The sequence below is a fragment of the Rattus norvegicus genome, chromosome 7 (genome assembly GCF_036323735.1).
Source record: "Rattus norvegicus strain BN/NHsdMcwi chromosome 7, GRCr8, whole genome shotgun sequence".
In the NCBI taxonomy this organism is placed as follows: domain Eukaryota; kingdom Metazoa; phylum Chordata; class Mammalia; order Rodentia; family Muridae; genus Rattus; species Rattus norvegicus.
The window spans coordinates 10,904,076-10,926,278 of NC_086025.1; the positions used below are offsets into that span (position 1 = coordinate 10,904,076).

A 22,203-nucleotide genomic window follows, 5' to 3' on the forward strand; every position below is an offset into this window, starting at 1 on the left:
AGACAGGAAAGGCTACACAACAAAAAGCAGAAAACTCTGTTCACATAACTGGCTGAAAGAAAACAGGAAAACAGGTCTACAGCACTCCTGACACACAGGCCTATAAGATGGTCTAACCACTGTCAGAAATAGCAGAACAAGGCAACACCAGAGACAACCTGATGGTGAGAAGCAAGCTCAGAAAGCCAAGTAACAAAACCCAAGAATACATGGCATCATCAGAGCCCAATTCTCCCACCAAAGCAAACACTGAATATCCAAACACACAGAAAAGCAAGATCTTCATTTTAAATCACATTTGATCATGATGATGGAGGACTTCAAGAAAGACATAAAGAACTCCCTTAGAGAAATGCAGGAAAACATGAATAAAAGAGTAGAAACCTATAGAGAGGAAACACAAAAATCCCTGAAATAATTACATGAAAACACAATCAAACAGGTGAAGGAATTAAAAATGGAAATAGAAGCAATAAAGAAAGCACAAAGGGAAACAACCCTGGATATAGAAAACCAAAGGAAGAGACAAGGAGCCATAGATACAAGCATCACCAATAGAATACAAGAGATAGAAGAGAGAATTTCAGGAGCAGAAGATTCCATAGAAATAATCGACAAAACTGTTAAAGATAATGTAAAACAGAAAAAGCTACTGGTCCAAAACATACAGGAAATCCAGGACTCAATGAGAAGATCAAACCTAAGGATAATAGGTATAGAAGAGAGTGAAGACTCCCAGCTCAAAGGACCAGTAAATATCTTCAACAAAATCATAGAAGAAAAGTTCCCTAACTCAAAGAAAGAGATGCCCATAAACATACAAGAAGCCGACAGAACTCCAAATAGATTGGACCAGAAGAGAAACTTCTCCCGTCACATAATAGTCAAAACACCAAATGCACAAAACAAAGAAAGAATATTAAAGGTCAAGTAACATATAATAGCAGTCCTATCAGAATCACACCAGACTTCTCACCAGAGACTATGAAAGCCAGAATATCCTGGACAGATGTCATAGAGACCCTAAGAGAACACAAATGCCAAACCAGGTTACTGTATCCAGCAAACCTCACATTTAACATGGATGGAGAAACCAAGATATTCCATGACAAAACCAAATTTACACAATATCTTTCTACAAATCCAGCCCTACAAAAGATAATAAATGGTAAAGCCCAACATAAGGAGGCAAGCTACACCCTAGAAAAAGCAAGAAACTAATTGTCTTGGCAACAAAGCAAAGAGAAGAAAAGCACACAAACATAATCTCACATCAAAATATGAATATAACAGGAAGCAACAATCACTACTCCTTTATATCTCTCAACACCAATGGATTCAACTCCCCAATAAAAAGACATAGATTAAAACTGGATACGCGGGGCTTGAGAGATGGCTCAGTGGTTAAGAGCACTGACTGTTCTTCCAGAGGTCCTGAGTTCAAAACCCAGCAACCATATGGTGGCTCACAACCATCTGTAATGAGATCTGATTCCCTCTTCTGGTGTGTCTGAAGACAGCTACAGTGTACTTATATAGAATAAATGAATAAATCTTAAAAAAAAAAACTGGATACGCAATGAGGACCCTGTATTCTGCTGCCTACAGGAAACACCTCAGAGACAAAGACAGACACTACCTCAGAGTGAAAGGCTGGAAAACAACTTTCCAAGCAAATGGTTTGAAGAAGCAAGCTAGAGTAGCCATTCTAATACCGAATGAAATCGATTTTCAACTAAAAGTCATCAAAAAAGATAAGGAAGGACACTTCATATTCATGAAAGGAAAAATCCACCAAGATGAACTCTCAATCCTAAATATCTATGCCCCAAATACAAGGGCACTACATACATAAAAGAAACCTTACTAAAGCTCAAAGCACACATTGCACCTCACACAATAATAGTAGGAGATTTCAACACCCCACTCTCACCAATGGACAGGTCATAGAAACAGAAATTAAACAGAGACATATGCAGACTAAGAGAAGTCATGAACCAAATGGACTTAACAGATATTTATAGAACATTCTATCCTGAAACAAACGGATATACATTCTTCTCACCACCTCATGGTACTTTCTCCAAAATTGACCATAAAATCAGTCATAAAACAGGCCTCAACAGATACAGAAAGATAGAAATAATCCCACCCGTCCTATCAGACCACCCTGGGCTAAAGCTGGTCTTCAATAACAATAAGGGAAGAACGCCCACATACATATGGAAGTCAAACAATGCTCTACTCAATGATAACCTGGTCAAGGAAGAAATAAAGAAAGAAATTAAAGACTTCTTAGAACTTAATGAAAATGAAGGTACAACATACCCAAACTTATGGGACACAATGAAAGCTGTGCTCAGAGGAAAACTCATAGCTCTGAGTGCCTGCAGAAAGAAACAGGAGCATATGTCACCAGCTTGACAGCACACCTAAAAGCTCTAGAACAAAAAGAAGCAAACACACCCAGGAGGAGTAGAAGGCAGGAAATAATCAAACTCTGAGCTGAAATCAACCAAGTAGAAACAAAAAGGACCATAGAAAGAATCAACAGAACCAAAAGTTGGTTCTTTGAGAAAATCAACAAGATAGATAAACCCTTAGTCACACTAACCAGAGGACACAGAGAGTGTGTCCAAATTAACAAAATCAGAAATGAAAAGGGAGACATAACTACAGAATCAGAGATCCTGAAAAATAGGATAAAATCATCAGGTCCTACTACAAAAGCCTATATTCAACAAAACTTGATAATCTGGAGGAAATGGACAATTTCCTAGACAGATACCAGGTACTGAAGTTAAATCAGGAACAGGCGAAACATTTAAAGAACCCCAAGTCCTAAGGAAATAGAAGCACTCATTAAAGGTCTCCCAACCAAAAAGAGCCCAGGTCCAGATGGGTTCAGTGCAGAATTCTACCAGACCTTCATAGAAGACCTCATACCAATACTATCCAAACTATTCCACAAAATTGAAACAGATAGAATGCTACTGAATTCCATTTATGAAGCCACAATTACTCTTATAACTAAACCAGACAAAGAACCAACAAAGAAAGAGAAGTTCAGACCAATTTCCCTTATGAATATCGACGCAAAAATACTCAATAAAATTCTGGCAAACCGATTCCAAGAGCACATCAAAACAATCATACATCATGATCAAATAGGCTTCATTCCAGGTATGCAGGGATGGTTTAATATACAGAAAACCATCAATTTAATCCACTATATAAACAAACTGAAAGATAAAATATACATGATCATTTCATTAGATGCTGAGAAAGCATTTGACAAAATTCAATACCCCTTCATGTTAAAAGTCCTGGAAAGAACAGGAATTCAAGGTCCATACCTAAACATAGTAAAAGCCATATACAGCAAACCAGTAGCTAATGTTAAACTAAATGGAGAGAAACTTGAAGCAATCCCACTAAAATCAGGGACTAGACAAGGCTGCCCACTCTATCCCTACTTATTCAATATAGTTCTCGAAGTCCTTGCCAGAGCAATCAGACAAGGAAAGGAGATCAAAGGGGATACATATTGGCAAAGAAGAAGTCAACATATCACTATTTGCAGATGATATGATAGTATATTTAAATGATCCCAAAAGTTTCACCAGAGAACTACTAAAGCTGATAAACAGCTACAGCAAAGTATCTGGGTATAAAATTAACTCAAATAAATCAGTAGCCTTCCTCTACACAAAAGAGAAACAAGCCGAGAAAGAAAATGGGAAACGTCACCCTTCATAATAGTCCCAATTAATATAAAATACCTTGGTGTGACTTTAACAAAGCAAGTGAAAGATCTGTGTGATAAGAACTTCAAGCCTCTAAAGAAAGCAATTGAAGAAGATCTCAGAAGATGGAAAGGTCTCCCATGCTCCTGGATTGGCAGGATTAATATAATAAAAATAGCCATTTTACTAAAAGTGATCTACAGATTCAATGCAATCCCCATCAAAATACCAATCCAATTCTTCATAGAGTAAGACAGAACAATTTGCAAAATCATCAGGAATAACAAAAAACCCAGGATAACTAAAACTATCCTCAACAATAAAAGGACTTCCGGGGGAATCACTATCCCTGAACTCAAGCAGTATTACAGAGCAATAGTGATAAAAACTGCATGGTATTGGTACAGAGACAGACAGATAGACCTGTGGAATAGAATTGAAGACCCAGAAATGAACCCACCCACCCATGGTCACTTGATTTTTGACAAAGGAGGCAAAACCATCCAATGGAAAAAAGATAGCATTTTCAGCAAATGGTGCTGGTTCAACTGGAGGTCAGCATGTAGAAGAATGCAGATCGATCCATGCTTATCACCCTGTAGAAAGCTTAAGTCCAAGGGGATCAAGGACCTCCACATCAAACCAGATACACTCAAACTAATAGAAGAAAAAGTGGGGAAGCATCTGAAACACATGGGCACTGGAGAAAAGTTCCTGAAGAAAACACCAATGGCTTATGCTCTAAGATCAAGAATCGACAAATGGGATCTCATAAAACTGCAAAGCTTCTGTAAGGTAAAGACACTCTTGTTAGGACAAAATGGCACCCAACAGATTGGGAAAAGATCTTTACCAATCCTACATCTGATAGAGGGTCATGTCCAAAATATACAAAGAACTCAAGAAGTTAGACTGCAGGGAGACAAATAACCCTATAAAAAATGGGGTTCAGAACAATGCCAAGCAACCAGAGCTTCCAGGGACTAAGCCACTACCTAAAGACTATACATGGACTGACCCTGGACTCTGACCTCATAGGTAGCAATGAATATCCTAGTAAGAGCACCAGTGGAAGGGGAAGCCCTGGGTCCTGCTAAGACTGAACCCCCAGTGAACTAGACTGTTGGGGGGAGGGCAGCAATGCGGGGAGGGTTGGGAGGGGAACACCCATAAGGAAGGGGAGGGGGGAGGGGGATGTTTGCCCGGAAACCGGGAAAGGGAATAACACTCGAAATGTATATAAGAAATACTCAAGTTAATAAAAAAAATGATAAAAAAAAATTGGTCCACAGGGAAGGACAGTAACTATTGAGTAAACTTAGGGAGTTTCAGAGTAATAGAAGATGGGGTCCTGATTGCAAAGTTAATTAATTTAAAGAATAAGTTCAAAAATATTGGAACTAAACTTGTTCAAAATGTTACCAAAAATACACATGAAGAGTCTGGGGATCACACTACCACTGCTGCTGTTCTAGCATGTTCTACAGCCATGGAGGGCTTTGAGAAGGTCAGCAAAGGGGGTCAATCCAGTAGAAATCTGGAGAGATTATGTTGGTTGATGATACTGTAATTGCCTAACTTAAAATACAATCTAAACCTGTGACATCTCCTGAGGAACTTGTTCAGGTTGTTACAGTTCCTGAAAATGGAGACAGATATTGTAAATAAAATTTCTGAAACAATGAAAGAGATTGGAAGAAAGAGTGTCATCACAGTAAAGAATGGAAAACCCCTGAATAATGAGTTAGAAATTGGTGAAGCATGAAGTTTGATGAAAGATATTTTTCCATATTTTAATGACACATCAAAAGATGACAGATGTGAACTCCAAGATGCCTATTTTTTGTTGAGTGAAAAGAAAATTTCTAGTGTCCCATTCATTGTACCTTCTCTTGAAATTGGCAATGCTTATTGGAAGTCCTTGGTCATAATTGCTGAAGATGATGATGGAAAAGCTATAAGTTCCCTGGTTTTGAACATGCACCTCAGGTTGTAGTCATCAGAGCTCTAGGGTTTGGAGACAATAGGCAGAACCATATGGCTATTGTTTCTGGTGGTATGGTATTTCAAGAAGAAGGGTGGAAACTATATCTTGAAGATGTTCAAGCCCATGTCTTAAGAAAAAGAATGCATGTGTTGAAGGATCATGTCTTAACCAAAGATGATGACAAGCTTTTGAACTTGGTGACAAACTCAAGTTGAAAAATGTATTCAAGAAATCACTGAGCAGCTGGACATCACAACTAGTGAGTATGTAAAGGAAAGGCTGAATGAAAAACTGGCTAACTTTCAGATGGTGTAGCTGTCCTGAAGGCTCAGGGGATATGTGATGTTGAAGTGAATGAGAAGAAAGACAGAGTTATAGATGCTCTTGATGCTACAAGAAGGCAATATTCTAGGAGGGGTTGTCCTGTCTTGTAGTCATACCAGCCCTAGACTTATTAAAGCATGATAATAAAGATCAGGAAATAGGTATATAATTTATTAAAGAAGCACTCAAAATCTCCTTCCATGACTATTAAGAATGACTGTGTTGAAGGATCATTGATAGTTGAGAAAATTTTGCATAGCTCCTCAGACATTGGCATGATGCTATGCTCAGAGATTTTGTGAACATGTCGAAAGGAGAAATCATTGATCCAACAAAGGTTGTTAGAACTACTTTACTGGATGCTGTTGAGATGGCCTTACTGGTAACTACAGCTGAAACTGTAGTAACAGAATTCCTAAAGAAGAAAAGGACCTGGAATCAGCACAGCGAATGGAATGAAAGAGGTATGAGAAGTGTCATGTTCTAATTCCTAAAGTAGTCCTTTGTCCTTATCTATGACAGGAAGCTCAAAGAAGGTTCCTTATCAATAGACTTCAGAGAAGTCACCTGAAGAAAATGACTGAAGAGAGGGGCTGGGTGACTGATCACTATAACCACCATCATTTATTGCTTCTTTTGACAATATATAATTGTTTTCTGCTGTCATTGTTCATGTCTACAGAAAAATTATTTGTATTTTTGAATAAAGACAGTTGTACATTCAAAAAAAAAAAAGAAATACTCAAGTTAATAAAGTTGAAAAATATTGTAATTCCCTGCCTGGTGGCATCCCTTCTGTGATATTTCATGGTAAACATTTACAATCATATAAATTCATTCAATTTTTAAACTTCCACATCTATCCAAAGTAGAGCGGAGTTTTAAGTATATCTGAATATTTTAATATTAAACCACACTGTCTTTAAGAGTTAGAGGTTAATCAGAAGGAACAGTTGTCTGGTCCCGCTTTTATATAAGCTGTATATGCTAACAAGTATACTTATTTCTGATTGGCTTTTAGCTTTTAATTTCCCAACTTTGATCAATCACAGTGAATTCTAGCTTGTAAGAGAAAGGCAGTGTTTGGATACTTCCTGTGTCTTAGAATATGGTTAAAGAGAGATATAAAAGTAAAAAAAAAAGACTTGGATAAGAGTAAATGAGAAAGAGAAAAAGCTGAGAGCTTATATCAAAACTGGTTCTCCACCTCCCCTTGGTTGTCCACCCTGCTTCCTTTTCTGTTGGGTCCCCTAATAGGACTTCTTTTGCTTATATCTTTTGGCCCTTGGACACTTAATCATTTAACCAGCTTTATTAAACAACAGGTAGATAATATGGCAGCAAAACCTATTCAGGCATATTATCGTAGGCTAGCTATGGAGGATGCTTTGATGATGGCCAAGCTCACCTACACATTTCCTCCCAGTCCAGGCAAGAACATTTTGTCCTTCAGCCAAATGAGGCCAACATTCTTTTCTGCCTGTTGTCCTGATGTCTTTGCTGAAATATCAACAAATTGTCACCCCTGTGTGCTGAGCTCGACAGTCAACGACGGGTAAAAGAATGATATATTCACGAATAAAGGGCCTAAGAGAGGAGGGCTGCCATTAGCTGCTGCCTTATCCCATGATGGACCCTGGCCATAAGATTCTCTTGGCTGTGTGACAAATATCACTCCAACTTAAGATAGACGCAGTTCCCGAGGGGCTCATTTCAGGACAGCATGGCCATTTGGTCACCTTTTCATTTGACTATAAGGAAGGGGGAGATGTTGGGAGCGATGTCCTTGAAGCCCTCCATTATTAATGTTATTATTCTGGTTAGAATTAAGTATGACTAGGTTCATGGAAAATCCCCAGCCAGCTGCAGAAGACTAATACAAATCTGGTGGTCAAGATAAATAATAATAATAAATAAAGTTCTCCTGCTGACTAATAATATGACAAACCTGTGACCTTTCTAACATCCTGTCAACATTAGCTGATTCCCTGACCACACGAATACTGTGTCCTTGGCCTGCGTAAATGTTTCACATTTCCACCCTCCCTCTGTTACCCATGTTATGGTATAAATTCAGCCTTGGAGAAAAATAAAATTGTCGCCTTGATCAGACTCTTGTCTTGGCGTCCTTCGTGTCTCTTGTTCTCCGTTCTCTTCCAGGTACACCCAACACCCTTCACTTACAAATGTTTTGGCCCTGATATTTGCCATCGAGGGGATTAACAGAAACTCCCAAATTTACTAAATACCTCTCTGGGATTTGAAGTATATAATCTTCTGCATTTTGAATGGAATATTCTGAAAAGATTATTTTATTGGCTCACCGATTTGAGCATCTTCATCCCTAATTATAGGTGTAGAAAAGAGAGCAAATCAGCTGCTGCACTTACTGGAATATCATGGGAAACTTCTAAACTTATAGGGACAGTGCTGCATCTTTACAAATTTCCTCAGGTGAGTGATGTGGGACCATGTAGCTTTTATCACATTTAGCTGTGTGTGAAACAGAATGGGGAATTTTAATTACTTCACTAGAGAAGAGCAACTACAAAACAAAGACACATGCATATATTTTACTTTCAAATACAGAACAAAAGGATGAAGAGTGTAGAGTAGTTTGAAATCTTGAGGTACTTCAGTAATTTTTGGGAATCTCTCAGGAATTCAGATGTGAATGTGAGAGGCACTGAGCCTGTTTTTATCTCCATCACTTCAGTCTGTTGTTTAACAATAAGACTTTTTATTGCCATACTTATTCTCCTGTTTAAAATACTATATTCCTTTTAGCTTACTTTTGGGCCTTTTGATCATCTTCTGACCGACCGAATCCAGTTTCCATCTCTGTACCAGGTGGTCCCAAAGACACATCTCTGATGCATGGCATTGCTTCTTTGCTGCATCATTTCAACTGGACCTGGGTAGGACTTTTCATCACAGATGACTACAGCGTTGCTAAGTTTCTATCAGACTTGAGAGAGGAAATGGACAGAAATAGCTTCTGCATAGGTTTTGTACAAACGGTGTCCATCTTTGGGGAATCATTATATTCTTACAGTTTCCCTAGTCTGTACATATTTTGGAATCATCAACAAATGTAGATGTAATTTATGGAGACACTGCTTTTCTTCCTTTCTTTTTTTTTTTAAAAGATTTATTTATCATATACAAGTACACTGTCGCTGTCTTCAGACACACCAGAAGAGGGCATCGGATCCCATTACAGATGGCTGTGAGCCACCATGTGGTTGCTGGGAATTGAACTCAGGACCTCTGGAAGAGCAGTCAATGCTCTTAACCACTGAGCCATCTCTCCAGCCCAGGCATTGCTTTTCTATTGACAAAAATAATAACTCTATGGAAAAATATATGACAAGGAAAGTTTGGATCATGTACTCAAAACAGGGTGGACAAATTTTTTTATGAATATTACATGCTAGATTTATTCCATGGGTGTCTGACTTTTTCACATCATCATGAGGAGATTTTTAGTTTCACAGATTTTATGCAGGAAGCCACCCCTAACAAGTACCCTGAAGAGTTTTATCTCCATTACTTATGGAAATGGTTTTTCAATTGCTCATTTTTAGATTCTAGTTGTAAAATCTTTGAAAACTATCTACCCAATGCCTCTTTGGAATTGATGCCAGGGAATATTTTTGAAATGGACATGACTGAAGAGAGTTATAATGTTTACAAAGCAGTGTATGCAGTGGCCCAAACTCTCCAACAGATGACTCTCAATAAAGCTCCATTTGAAGGCACAGGCAAGTAACGTTAGGACTGTGTTACTCCCCTGGCAGTACTATTTTTTTCATTGAATTTTAACATGTGAAATGTGATGTAAAGTCTCTAAAAACAGGCATTTTAGAAACCAGGTAGCAGTTATTTTCTCCTGAGCCTTTCTTTGTTTAGCACCATTCATACTTGATTTGAAACTGTATTAACATCATAAATTACATTCAGGAAATAACTTCATATTTGTAGTTCTGTTATAGCTCTATGACTCCAACTTTATTAAAGGATTTCACTTATATTTTAGCTTTACCCCTTTCTGAAGTACATTCATGTGAAACATTTGGTTGGTGAACATTTGTTTCTGGATTTGAAATGGAAGACAGACCCAGAGTATAATATTATTTTCAAACTTCCCAAAACGTCTTTTACTATTTGTGAAAGTGAAGACATTTTCTCCAAGTGCTCCCAAGGGGCAACAGTTTTTGATATCAGAAAATGTGATTCAATGGTCCATAGGATTTACAGAGGTGGCTGAGTTCCTTACTTAAAAGATTCTAATGCATATAGAGGAAAAAAACCTGTGCTTTTGGATACAACAACAATTGGTTGTTTATTTGGGCCCCATCAATATACCCATAGCTATCAACATTAGGAATTTTACTGGTTGTTTTAATTTGATAGGAAATAATCAAAGTTCGGGCTGAAGTCAACTAAGTTGAAACAAAAAGGACTATACAAAGAATCAACAAAACCAGGAGCTGGTTCCTTGAGAAAATCAACAGGATAGATAAATCCTTAGCCAGACTAGACAGAGGTAACAGAGAATGTATCCAAATTACCAAAACCAGAAATGAAAAGGGAGACATAACAGCAGAAACTGAGGAAATACAAAATATCAGCAGATACTACTACAATACCCTAGAGTTAAAAAATAAACTAGAAAATCTGGATGAAATGAACAATTATCTAGATAGATACCAGGTACCAAAGTTAAATCAGTATCAGATAAACCATTTTTATTAGTCCCATAACTCCTATAGAAATAGAAGCAATGATTAAAAGTCTCCCAACCCAGAAAATTGGACATTGAACTGCCTGAGGATCCAGCCATACCTCTCTTGGGCATATACCCAAAAGATGCCTCAACATATAAAAGAGACACGTGCTCCACTATGTTCATCGCAGCCTTATTTATAATAGCCAGAAACTGGAAAGAACCCAGATGCCCTTCAACAGAGGAATGGATACAGAAAATGTGGTACATCTACACAATGGAATATTACTCAGCTATCAAAAACAACGAGTTTATGAAATTCGTAGGCAAATGGTTGGAACTGGAAAATATCATCCTGAGTGAGCTAACCCACTCACAGAAAGACATACATGGTATGCACTCATTGATAAGTGGCTATTAGCCCAAATGCTTGAATTACCCTAGATCCCTAGAACAAAGGAAACTCAAGACGGATGATCAAAATGTGAATGCTTCACTCCTTCTTTAAATGAGGAAAAAGAATACCCTTGGCAGGGAAGGGAGAGGCAAAGATTAAAACAGAGACTGAAGGAACACCCATTCAGAGCCTGCCCCACAGGTGGCCCATACATATTCAGCCACCCAATTAGACAAGATGGATGAAGCAAAGAAGTGCAGACCGACAGGAGCCGGATGTAGATCGCTCCTGAGAGACACAGCCAGAATACAGCAAATACAGAGGCGAATGCCAGCAGCAAACCACTGAACTGAGAATAGGTCCCCCGTTGAAGGAATCAGAGAAAGAACTGGAAGAGCTTGAAGGTGCTCGAGACCCCAAAAGTACAACAATGTCAAGCAACCAGAGCTTCCAGGGACTAAGCCACTACCTAAAGACTATACATGGACTGACCCTGGACTCTGTCCCCATAGGTAGCAATGAATATCCTAGTAAGAGCACCAGTGGAAGGGGAAGCCCTGGGTCCTGCTAAGACTGAACCCCCAGTGAACTAGACTATGCGGGGAGGGTGGCAATGGGGGGAGGTTTGGGAGGGGAACACCCATAAGGAAGGGGAGGGGGGAGGGTGATGTCTGTCCGGAAACCGGGAAAGGGAATAACACTTGAAATGTATATAAGAAATACTCAAGATAATAAAAAAAAAAAAAAAGTCTCCCAACCAAAAATCAACAGGACCAGATGTATTTAGTGCAGAAATCTATCAGACCTTCACAGAAAACCTAATACCAACAGTGTCCAAACTATTTTACAAAATAGACACAGAAGGAACACTACCCAATTCTTTCTATGAAGACACAATTGCACTTATATTTAAATGATGCAAAGACCCACAAAAGAAAGAGAACTTCAGATCAATTTCTCTTATGAATATAGAAGAAAATGTATTAAATGAAATTTGCACAAACGGAATCTAAGAACACATACAAACAGTCAGCCATCATGATCAATTAGGCTTCATCCCAGGGATGCAGGGATAGTTCAATATCCAAAAATTCATCAACACAATCCACTATCTAACCAAACTCAAACTAAAAATACCACAAGATCATCACATTAGATCCTGAGAGAGCATTTGACAAAATTCAACACCCCTAATGTTAAAAGTCTTGGAGAGATCAGGAAGTCAAGGCCCATACCTAAACATAGTAAAAGCAATATACAGCAAACCAGTAGCCAACATCAAACTAAATGGAGAGAAACTTGAAGCAATCCTACTGAAATCAGGGACTAGACAATGCTCCCCACTCTCTGCCTACTTATTCCATATAGTACTTTAAGTCCTAGCCAGAGAAATCAGACAACAAAAATAGGTCAAATGTATACAAATTGGGAAGAACGAATTCAAAATACCACTATTTGCATATGATATGATAGTATAATGAAGTGACCCCCAAAATTCCACCAGACAATGACCAAGAATGATAAATAACTTCAGCAAAGTGGCTGGATATAAAATTAACATGAACGAATCAGTAGCCTTCCTCTACTCAAAGGTTAAACAGGCTGAGAAAGAAATTAGGGAAATGCACCCTTCACATAGTCACAAATAACATAAAATATCACTGTGTGATTCTAACCAAGCAATTTAAATGTCTGTATGAAAAAAATTTCAAGTGTCTAAAGAGAGAAATTGAAGAAGATCTCAGAAGATGGAAAGATCTCCCATGCTCATGGATTGGCAGGATTAATCTTGTAAAAATGGCCATCTTGCCAAAAACAATCTACAGATTCAATGCAATCCCTGTCAAAATTCCTACTCAATTCTTTATAGAGATAGAAAGAGCAATTTGCAAATTGATTTCGAATAAAATGAAACCCCAGGATAGCGAATAATATACTCAACAATAAAAGAACTTCTGGGGGAATCACCATTCCTGACTTCAAGCAGTATTACAGAGCAATAGTTATAAAAACTATATGGTATTGGTACAGAGACAGGCAGATAGATCAGTGGAACAAAACTGAAGATTCAGAAATGAACCCACACACCTATGGTCACTTGATCTTTGACAAAGGAGCTAAAACCATCCAATGGAATAAAGATAGCCTTTTTAACAAATGGTGCTGGTTCAACTGGAGGTCAGCATGTAGAAAAAAATGCAAATCAATCCATTCTCTTTGCCCTGTTCCTTAAAATATCAACCATAAGATGAATATTTTTAAGTTTTACATCAATTCCTAATATGGAACTTTTGTTTCCTTTTTATTTTTTCCAACAATGATTTCCTTTCAGGTCATCGTCATTTTTTTCAATGGGTCTTAAGTAATTTCTTGGTAAAGACTTTTGGCCAAAACACAGAACCTAAATAAAACTCTGGGATTTTGCAGGAAATAATTGTGATTCTGCCTGGAGAAGAGAATACATTCTATTACACAGTACCTGTTTTTTTCCCTGAGTATGGTGCCTCAGATGGAGAGCCTGAAGGGTAACGTGCCACAGAACTCTCAATGGGTGAAAGAAAATCTCCTAGCAAATGTCTTGGGCTAATTAGAGTGACATAACTCAGTTATCATATCAACACCATTATACTCAACCCCTCACCCCCACACACATAAACACACACAACCATATGAACTCTGAATATATATGTTACATACCATGGGTTGTACAACTTAGGTCTTGGCAGAAACGTCTACTAATATGCTGTTCTCTTGGCTTTTTATCTCCTTGTTTCTACAGATGCGAACTCTCATCTGTTTAATTGCAACCCCTTCCTGCCTAACTGAATCAGGATACCTCCTACACCAGGATGGAGCTGTGGTCATTGGTGCATTTTTTCCTGTTTTAAAGTCCGTGCCTGTAAGTGAAATAATAGATTGGAAAACATTATCTTTTGACACACACAATTCTTTATGGTAAGTGTTTATTGAATCATTTAAAAATATTCATGTGATCTTGTTTAAGTGTGGATTTGAACTTTATTCTAAGTTCTCATCATGAGGCTCCATATAATCCCTTCCAAGATCCTCTCTTTAATTTTGATTTCTTGGTAAGTCTTTCTGTCCTCTCAAGTGGGAAAAGAAAACATGTTATTGCAGAGTTCTATGTTACATATTTGATCATTGCAATTTGTTCACCTTTCCCAGTGCTACTTCTATGCAAGTTCTGTACAAGAAGGGATGTTAGCAGTGGCCTGACACAACACTTCAGTGAACTGGGCAAATTCAAGTCCTGATTGTTTTAGAGCAGATACTGCCTTTGAACTCTGGGACTTTGAAATCCTTCTTCAGGTTTCAAAGTGATAGGTAACCTGCTCTGTTTTGAGTGGAGTAATGACAAAATAGTAATTTGCCTATCTTCATTACTATTTTGTATCCTTAATACTTTGCAGAGTATTCAAAACAAATATTCCACAACTCCTTTATTTTAGATTTTTTTTTTAGCCTTTTTGTTCAATTCTAATAGTCACCCTGTCTGCTTTAAACTAATGAAATGTGGATTCTTCTTACTACTGCCCTGTAGCACAGTTTGAAATCAAAGATCGTGATACTTGAAATTTTCCTTTATTGTACGCAAATGTGAACAATTGTTTTACCTACTATGGTTTTTGTTTCTACATATTAAGTTTAGTATTATTCTGTGCTTTTGACCATTTGATAATCCTCAGCTGAGAATGTTTTGTTTAGCTCTGTACCTCATTTTTTAATAGGGTTATTTGGCTTTCTGGAGTCTACTTTCTTGAGTTCTTTGTATATTTTAGATATTAGCCCTCTATCAGATGTAGTATTGGTACAGATCTTTTCCCAATCTGTTGGTTGCCGTTTTGTCCTAATAACAGTGTCTTTTGCTTTACAAAAGCTTTGCAGTTTTTTTAAGCTTTGCAGTTTTAAGTGGTCCAATTTGTTAATTCTTGATCTTAGAGCATAAGCCATTGGTGTTTTGTTCAGGAAAATTTTCCCCAGTGCCCATGTGTTTGAGACGCTTCCCCACTTTTTCTTCTATTAGTTTGAGTGTATCTGGTTTGATGTGGAGGTCCTTGATCCACTTGGACTTAAGCTTTGTACAGGGTGATAAGCATGGATCGATCTGCATTCTTCTACATGTTGACCTCCAGTTGAACCAGCACCATTTGTTGACAATGCTATCTTTCTTCCATTGGATGGTTTTAGCTCCTTTGTCCAATCCAGTGACCATAGCTTTGTGGGTCTTCAATTCTGTTCCACTGATCTATCTGTCTGTCTCTGTACCAATACAATGCAGTTTTTATGACTCTTGCTCTGTAATACTGCTTGAAGTCAGGGATGGTGTTTCCCCTAGATGTTCTTTCATTGTTGATTATAGATTTTGCTATCCTGTGCTTTTGTTATTCCAAATGAATTTGCAAATTACTCTTTCTATCTCTGTAAAGAATTGAGTAGGAATTTTCATGGGGATTGCATTGAATCTGTACATTGATTTTTGGTAAAATTGTCATCTTTACTATATTAATCCTGCCAATCCATGAGCATGGAAGATCTTTCCATCTTCTGAGATCTTCCTCAATTTCTTTCTTCAGAGTCTTGAAGTTCTTGTCATACAGATCTTTCACTTGCTTGGTTAAAGTCACACCGAGATATTTTATACTATTTGGGACTATTGTGAAGGGTGTCATTTTTCCTAATTTCTTTCTCAGCCTGTTTATCCTTTGAGTAGAGGAAGTCTACTGATTTGATTGAGTTAATTTTATACCCTGACCCTTTGCTGAAGGTGTTTACCAGGTTAAGTAATTCTCTGGTGGAACTTTTGGAGTCACTTAAGTACACTATCATATCATCTGCAAAGAGTGATATTTTGATTTCTTCCCTTCCAATTTGTATCCTTTTGACCTCCTTTCGCTGTCTGATTGCTCTAGCTAGGAATTCAAGTAGTATATTGAGTAAGTAGGGAGAGAGTGGGCAGCCTTGTCTAGTCCCTGATTTCAGTGGGATTGCTTCAAGTTTTTCTCCATGTAGTTTGATGTTAGCTACTGGTTTGCTGTATATGGCTTTTACTTTGTTAAGATATGGGCCTTGAATTCCTGATCTTTCCAGGACTTTTATCATGAAGGGGTGTTGAATTTTGTCAAATGCTTTCTCAGCATCTAATGAAATGATCATGTGGTTCTTATCATTGAGTTTATTTATATAGTGCATTACATTGATGGATTTTAGTATATTAAACCATCCCTGCTTGATCATGATGGATGATCAATTTGATGTGTTCTTGGATTCAGTTTGCAAGAATTTTATTGAGTTTTTTTTGGGTCAATATTCATAAGGGAAATTGATCTGAAGTTCTCTTACTTTGTTGGGTTTTTGTGTGGTTTTGGTATAAGAGTAATTGTGGCTTCATAGAAGGAATTTGGTAGTGCTCTGTCTGTTTCTATTTTGTGGAATAATTTTGACAGTATTCTATGAGGTTTTCTATGATGGTCTGATAGAATTCTGCACTAAATCCATCTGGACCTGGGCTCTTTTTTGTTGGGAGATTTTAATGACTGCTTCTATTTCGTTAGGAGTTATGGGGTTGTTTAAATGGTTTATTTGTTCCTGATTTAACTTCAGTACCTGATATCTGTCTAGGAAATTGTCAATTTCCTCCAGATTTTCAAGTTTTGTTGAATATAGGCTTTTGTAGTAGGATCTGATAATTTTTTGAATTTCCTCTGGCTCTGTTGTTATGGATCTCTCTTCATTTCTGATTTTGTTAATTTGGACACACTCTCTGTGTCCTCTGGTTAGTCTGGCTAAGGGTTTTTCTATATTGTTGATTTTCTCAAACAACCAACTTTTGGTTCTGTTGATTCTTTCTCTGGTCCTTTTTGTTTCTACTTGGTTGATTTCAGCTCTGAGTTTGATTATTTCCTGCCTTCTACTCCTCCTGGGTGTGTTTGCTTCTTTTTGTTCTAGAGCTTTTAGGTGTGCTGTCAAGCTGGTGACATATGCTCTCTCCTGTTTCTTTCTGCAGGCACTCAGAGCTATGAGTTTTCCTCTTAGCACAGCTTTCATTGTGTCCCATAAGTTTGGGTATGTTGTACCTTCATTTTCATTAAATTCTAAGAAGTCTTTAATTTCTTTCTTTATTTCTTCCTTGACCAGGTTATCATTGAGTAGAGCATTATTTGACTTCCATGTATATGTGGGCGTTCTTCCCTTATTGTTATTGAAGACCAGCTTTAGCCCGGGGTGGTCTGATAGGACGGGTGGGATTATTTCTATCTTTCTGTATCTATTGAGGCCTGTTTTATGACCGATTTTATGGTCAAATTTGGAGAAAGTACCATGAGGTGGTGAGAAGAATGTATATCCTTTTGCTTTAGGATAGAATGTTCTATAAATATCTGTTAAGTCCATTTGGTTCATGACTTCTCTTAGTCTGCATATGTGTCTGTTTAATTTCTGTTTTCATGATCTGTCCATTGATGAGAGTGGGGTGTTGAAATCTCCTACTATTATTGTGCGAGGTGCATTGTGTGTTTTGAGCTTTAGTAAGGTTTCTTTTATGTATGTAGGTGCCCTTGTATTTGGGGCATAGATATTTAGGATTGAGAGTTCATCTTGGAGGATTTTTCCTTTGATGAATATGCAGTGTCCTTCCTTATCTTTTTTGATGACTTTTGTTTGAAAATTGATTTTATTCGATATTAGAATGGATACTCCAGCTTGCTTCTTCAGACCAATTGCTTGGAAATTTATTTTCCAGCCTTTCACTCTGAGGTAGTGTCTGTCTTTGTCTCTGAGGTATGTTTCCTGTAGGCAGCAAAATATTTCGTCCTCATTGAGTATCCAGTTTGTTAATCTGTGTCTTTTGATTGGGAATTTGAGTCCATTGATGTCGAGAGATCTTAAGGAATAGTGATTGTTGCTTCCTGTTATATTTGTATGTGGATGTGAGATTATGTTTGTGTGCTTGTCTTCTCTTTGTTTTTTTGCAAAATGATTAATTTCTTGCTTTTTCTAGGGTGTAACTTGCGTCCTTATGTTGGGCTTTACCATTTATTATTCTTTGTAGGGCTGGATTTGTAGGAAGATATTGTGTAAATTTGGTTTTGTCATGGAATATATTGGTTTCTCCATCTATGTTAGTTGAGAGTTTTGCTGGATACACTAACCTGGGCTGGCATTTGTGTTCTCTTAGGGTCTGTATGACATCTGTCCAGGATTTTCTGGCTTTCATAGTCTCTGGTGAGAAGTCTGATGTAATTCTAATAGGTCTGCCTTCATATATCACTTGGCCTTTCCCCTTACTGCTTTTAACATTCTTTCTTTGTTTTGTGTATTTGGTGTTTTGACTATTATGTGACAGGGGGAGTTTCTTTTCTGGTCCAATCTATCTGAAGTTCTGTAGGCTCCTTTTATGTTTATGGGCATCTCTTTCTTTAGGTTAGGGAAGTTTTCTTCTATGATTTTGTTGAAGATATTTACTGGTCCTTTGAGCTGGGAGTCTTCACTCTCTTCTATACCTATTATCCTTAGGTTTGATCTTCTCATTGTGTCCTGGATTTCCTGTATGTTTTGTGCTACAAGCTTTTTGTGTTTCACATTTTCTTTGACTGTTGTGTTGATGTTTTCTCTGGAATCTCCTGCCCCTGAGACTCTTTCTTCTATATCTTGTATTCTGTTGGTGATGCTTGTATCTTTGGCTCCTTGACTCTTCCCTAGGTTTTCTATACCCAGGGTTGTCTCCATTTGTGCTTTGTCTATTGTTTCTATTTCCATTTTCAATTCCTTTACCTGTTAGGTTGTGTTTACCTGTAATAAGTTCCGGGATTTTTGTGTTTCTTCTCTAAAGGTTCTACTTATTTACTTGTGTTTTCCTGCATTTCTTTAAGGGAATTCTTTATGTCTTTCTTAATGTCTCCATCATTATCAAAAAATGTGAGTTTAAATCTAAATCTTCCTTTTATGGTGTGTATGGATATCCAGTATTTTCTTTGGTGGGAGAACTGGGCTCAGATGATGCCAAGTAGTCTTTGTTTCTGTTGCTTAGGTTCCTGCGCTTGCCTCTAGCAATTGGGTTGTGTCTGATGTTTTCTTGTCTTGCTCTTTCTGAGAGTGACTTGACCCTGCTGTAGGCCTGTGTGTCAGCACTCTTCTAGAACTGGTTTCCTGTTTTCTTTCAGCCTTTTCTGAGAACAGGTGACCTGATTTCAGGTGTGTTGGTGCTCCTGGAGACTGTCTTTCAGCTCTAGGCATGGGCAGGAATCCATGGGTCCTGCCCCTGATTTCTCCTAGGTCCTTGCGCCCAGGGGGCACAGTTGGTACTAGGCAATTCCCTTTTGGTTCTGGACTGTGGGCAGAGGATAGTCTCATCTGACTTTTCAGGAGTGTCCATACTTCTGAGGGTCCAGCTCTCTCCTCTGAGGTATTTTGGTGCAGGGAGCTGTTTGGCCTGTTCAGTTCGGTCCTGGGCACAGATCAGAACTATAGGTAATGACGGCTGTCTGTTCCTATATCCCTGTGTCCAGATGCACTGTGCAGTTTCCCCTTGGACAGGGGATGTGGGCAGAGGTGTGCAGAGGTGTCAGATTGTCTGCAATCTCAGGATGTCTGCAGTCCTGAGTGTTCAGCTCTCTTTCCCACAGGATTTGAGTGCAGGGAACTGTGGGATGGTATTAGTTCAAGACCTAACCTTTTTATTATATATATTTTCATTTCATTTGTTTTTGTAACCACAAGATATTTGGTGTAATTTGTGGCTGTTGGTAATGGTGCTGTTTCCCTAATTTCTTCCTCAGCCTGATTATTGTTTCCAAATAAGAGGGTTACGGATATATTTTAGTTAGTTTTATGTCCAGCCACTTTGCTGTACGATTTTCATCATAGAATTTTTGGTTCGTTATCATATCACCTATGATTAGAGATATTTTGATATATTATGTTACAGTTAGGATTCCCTTAAACACCTCTCCTGTTTTATTGTTCTATCCACAACTCTAAGTTCTCTATTGAATAGATATAAATATAGTAGACAGTTTTGTCTTGGTCCTGATTTTTCAGGAATTGCTGTATTGGATATAGGCTGTGTAACCTGCTTCTTTTATGGTTAAGTATGTCACTTGCATTCCTGATCTCTACAAGTCTTTTATCATGACACATTGTAGGATTTTCTCAAGGGCTGTTTCAGCATCTATTGAGCTGATCATATACTTTGTGTTCAGGTTGTTCATATTGTTGGTTACTTTGGGAGATTTTTGTATATTAAACTATTGCTGTATCTCAGAAATGAAACCTAGTTAATTGATCATAGTGGATGATAAGCTTAATGCTCCTTCCATTCGTTGTCAAGTATTTTACTGGGTATTTTTGCATCTATGTTCAAAAGGGAAATTAGTCCATAATTGTTTTTATTCTTTGTGTTGTTTTGTCAGTAAAGTGTCAGTGGCATCATGAAATTAATTGGGCAATATTCTTACCCAAAATTGTTTATATTTTGAGGAGCATAGGCCTTGTCTTTTCTTGAAAGTCTGGTTGAATTCTGCATTAAAATCGTCTGGGCTTGAAATGTTTTTTTTTCTTTTTTTTTATTAGTTGGGTGATTTCAATGACTTCTACTTCTTTAGGGGCTATGGGTCTGTATACATTGCTTATCTGATTTTGATTTAATTTTGGAAAACAGTATTATGAAGAAAATTGTCCCTTTCTTTTACCTTACCGATTTTATAGACATGGATCTTTAATGTTCCGTGAACTGTTGCCTCTTTGGATTTCTTTGATATCTGTTGTGGTGTGCCCACTTAATTTCTGATATTGTTAATTTGTGTATTTTCTTTGTGTCTATGCGTAAGTTTGGATAAATATTTTTCTATCTTATTCATTTTCTTAAAGAATCAGCTCTTGTTTAATTGACTTTTGGTATTGTTCTCTTGTTTCTGTCATATTGATTACAGTCCTGAGCTTCAGTATTTCCTGCCATGCACTCCTCTGGCACGTTCTTGTTAGTTTTTGTTCTAGAGCATTCAGGTGTGCTGTTAAAAAAAGTAGGCAATCTCTTCAATTTCATTGTGAAAGTGCTTAATTTTTTAAGCTTTCACTTTAGCACAAGTTCATTGTGTTTCATAACTTTGAGTATTATGTGCAATTATTTTCACAGAGTTTTAGTATTTAATTTCCTCATTTGTTTACACATTGGTGGAGAAGTCATCCTGTAGAGCATTGTTTAGTTTCCATGAGTTTTTAAGCTGCCTTTGTTACGATCATTGTCGAAATCCAATCTTAATTAGTATTTGTAGGATTAGATATATAGGTTTATTTCATTTTTTCGTATATGTTGAGACATGATTTGTGACTGAGTTTTTGTTCATTTACTGACAGTGTTCCATGAGGTGCTCTGAAGCAAGTATTTTCTTTTTTTTATTGGATATTTTTATTTACATTTTAAATGTTGTCCCCTTTCCAGGTTTCCAATCCATAAATTCCTATCCAATCGCCCTTCATTCTACTTCTAGAAGGGTGTTATTGCACCCAACCACCCACCCCTTCCTGCCTCCTAGCCTTGATATTCCCTTACACTGGGGGTGGGGTTCGGCTCCCAAGGGTTTTCCCTCCCACTGGTGCCCAACAAGGCCATCTTCTGCTACTTATGCAGCTCGAGTCGTGTGTCTGTTCATGTATATTCTTTGGATGGTAGTTTAGTCCCTGGGAGCTCTGGTTTGTTGGTATAGTTGTTCTTTTGGGGTTACAAACCCCTTCAGCTCCTTCAATACTTTCTCTAACTCCCTCAACAGGGAGCCCATTTTTAGTTCAATGGTTTGCTGCTAGCATTTGCCTTTATATTTGTTATGCTTGGGCAGAGCCTCTTAGGAGACAGCTAGATCAGGCTCCTGTCAGCATGCATTAATGGGCATTAGCGATATTGTCTGGCTATGGTGGCTATATGTATTTGGGGAGGATCCTCAATTGAGGCAGGCTCTGAATGGCCATTTTCATAGCAGAATTCTTTATTTTTTCTTTCATACAGATC

General features: G+C 37.8%; 1 protein-coding gene and 1 pseudogene across 3 annotated transcripts in view; both read left to right on the forward strand.

Moving 5' to 3' along the window:
- The first annotated feature begins 4,996 nt into the window (after nt 1–4,996).
- On the forward strand, nt 4,997–7,434 carry LOC103694900 (60 kDa heat shock protein, mitochondrial pseudogene; annotated as a pseudogene).
- A 502-nt stretch (nt 7,435–7,936) lies between these two features.
- Vom2r53 (vomeronasal 2 receptor, 53) overlaps nt 7,937–22,203 on the forward strand; it is a 38,638-nt gene continuing 24,371 nt past the window's right edge. The window contains exons 1-2 of one of the 3 annotated variants that reach the window (XM_063263079.1): nt 7,937–8,511; nt 13,963–14,138. In XM_063263079.1, coding sequence (XP_063119149.1) covers nt 13,963–14,138 — 176 coding nt within the window. In that variant the 5' untranslated portion in view covers nt 7,937–8,511. Of the gene's footprint in view, nt 8,512–13,908; nt 14,139–22,203 lie in introns of those variants that run through there. The other 2 variants (XM_063263080.1, NM_173131.4) reach the window with 2 other exon arrangements.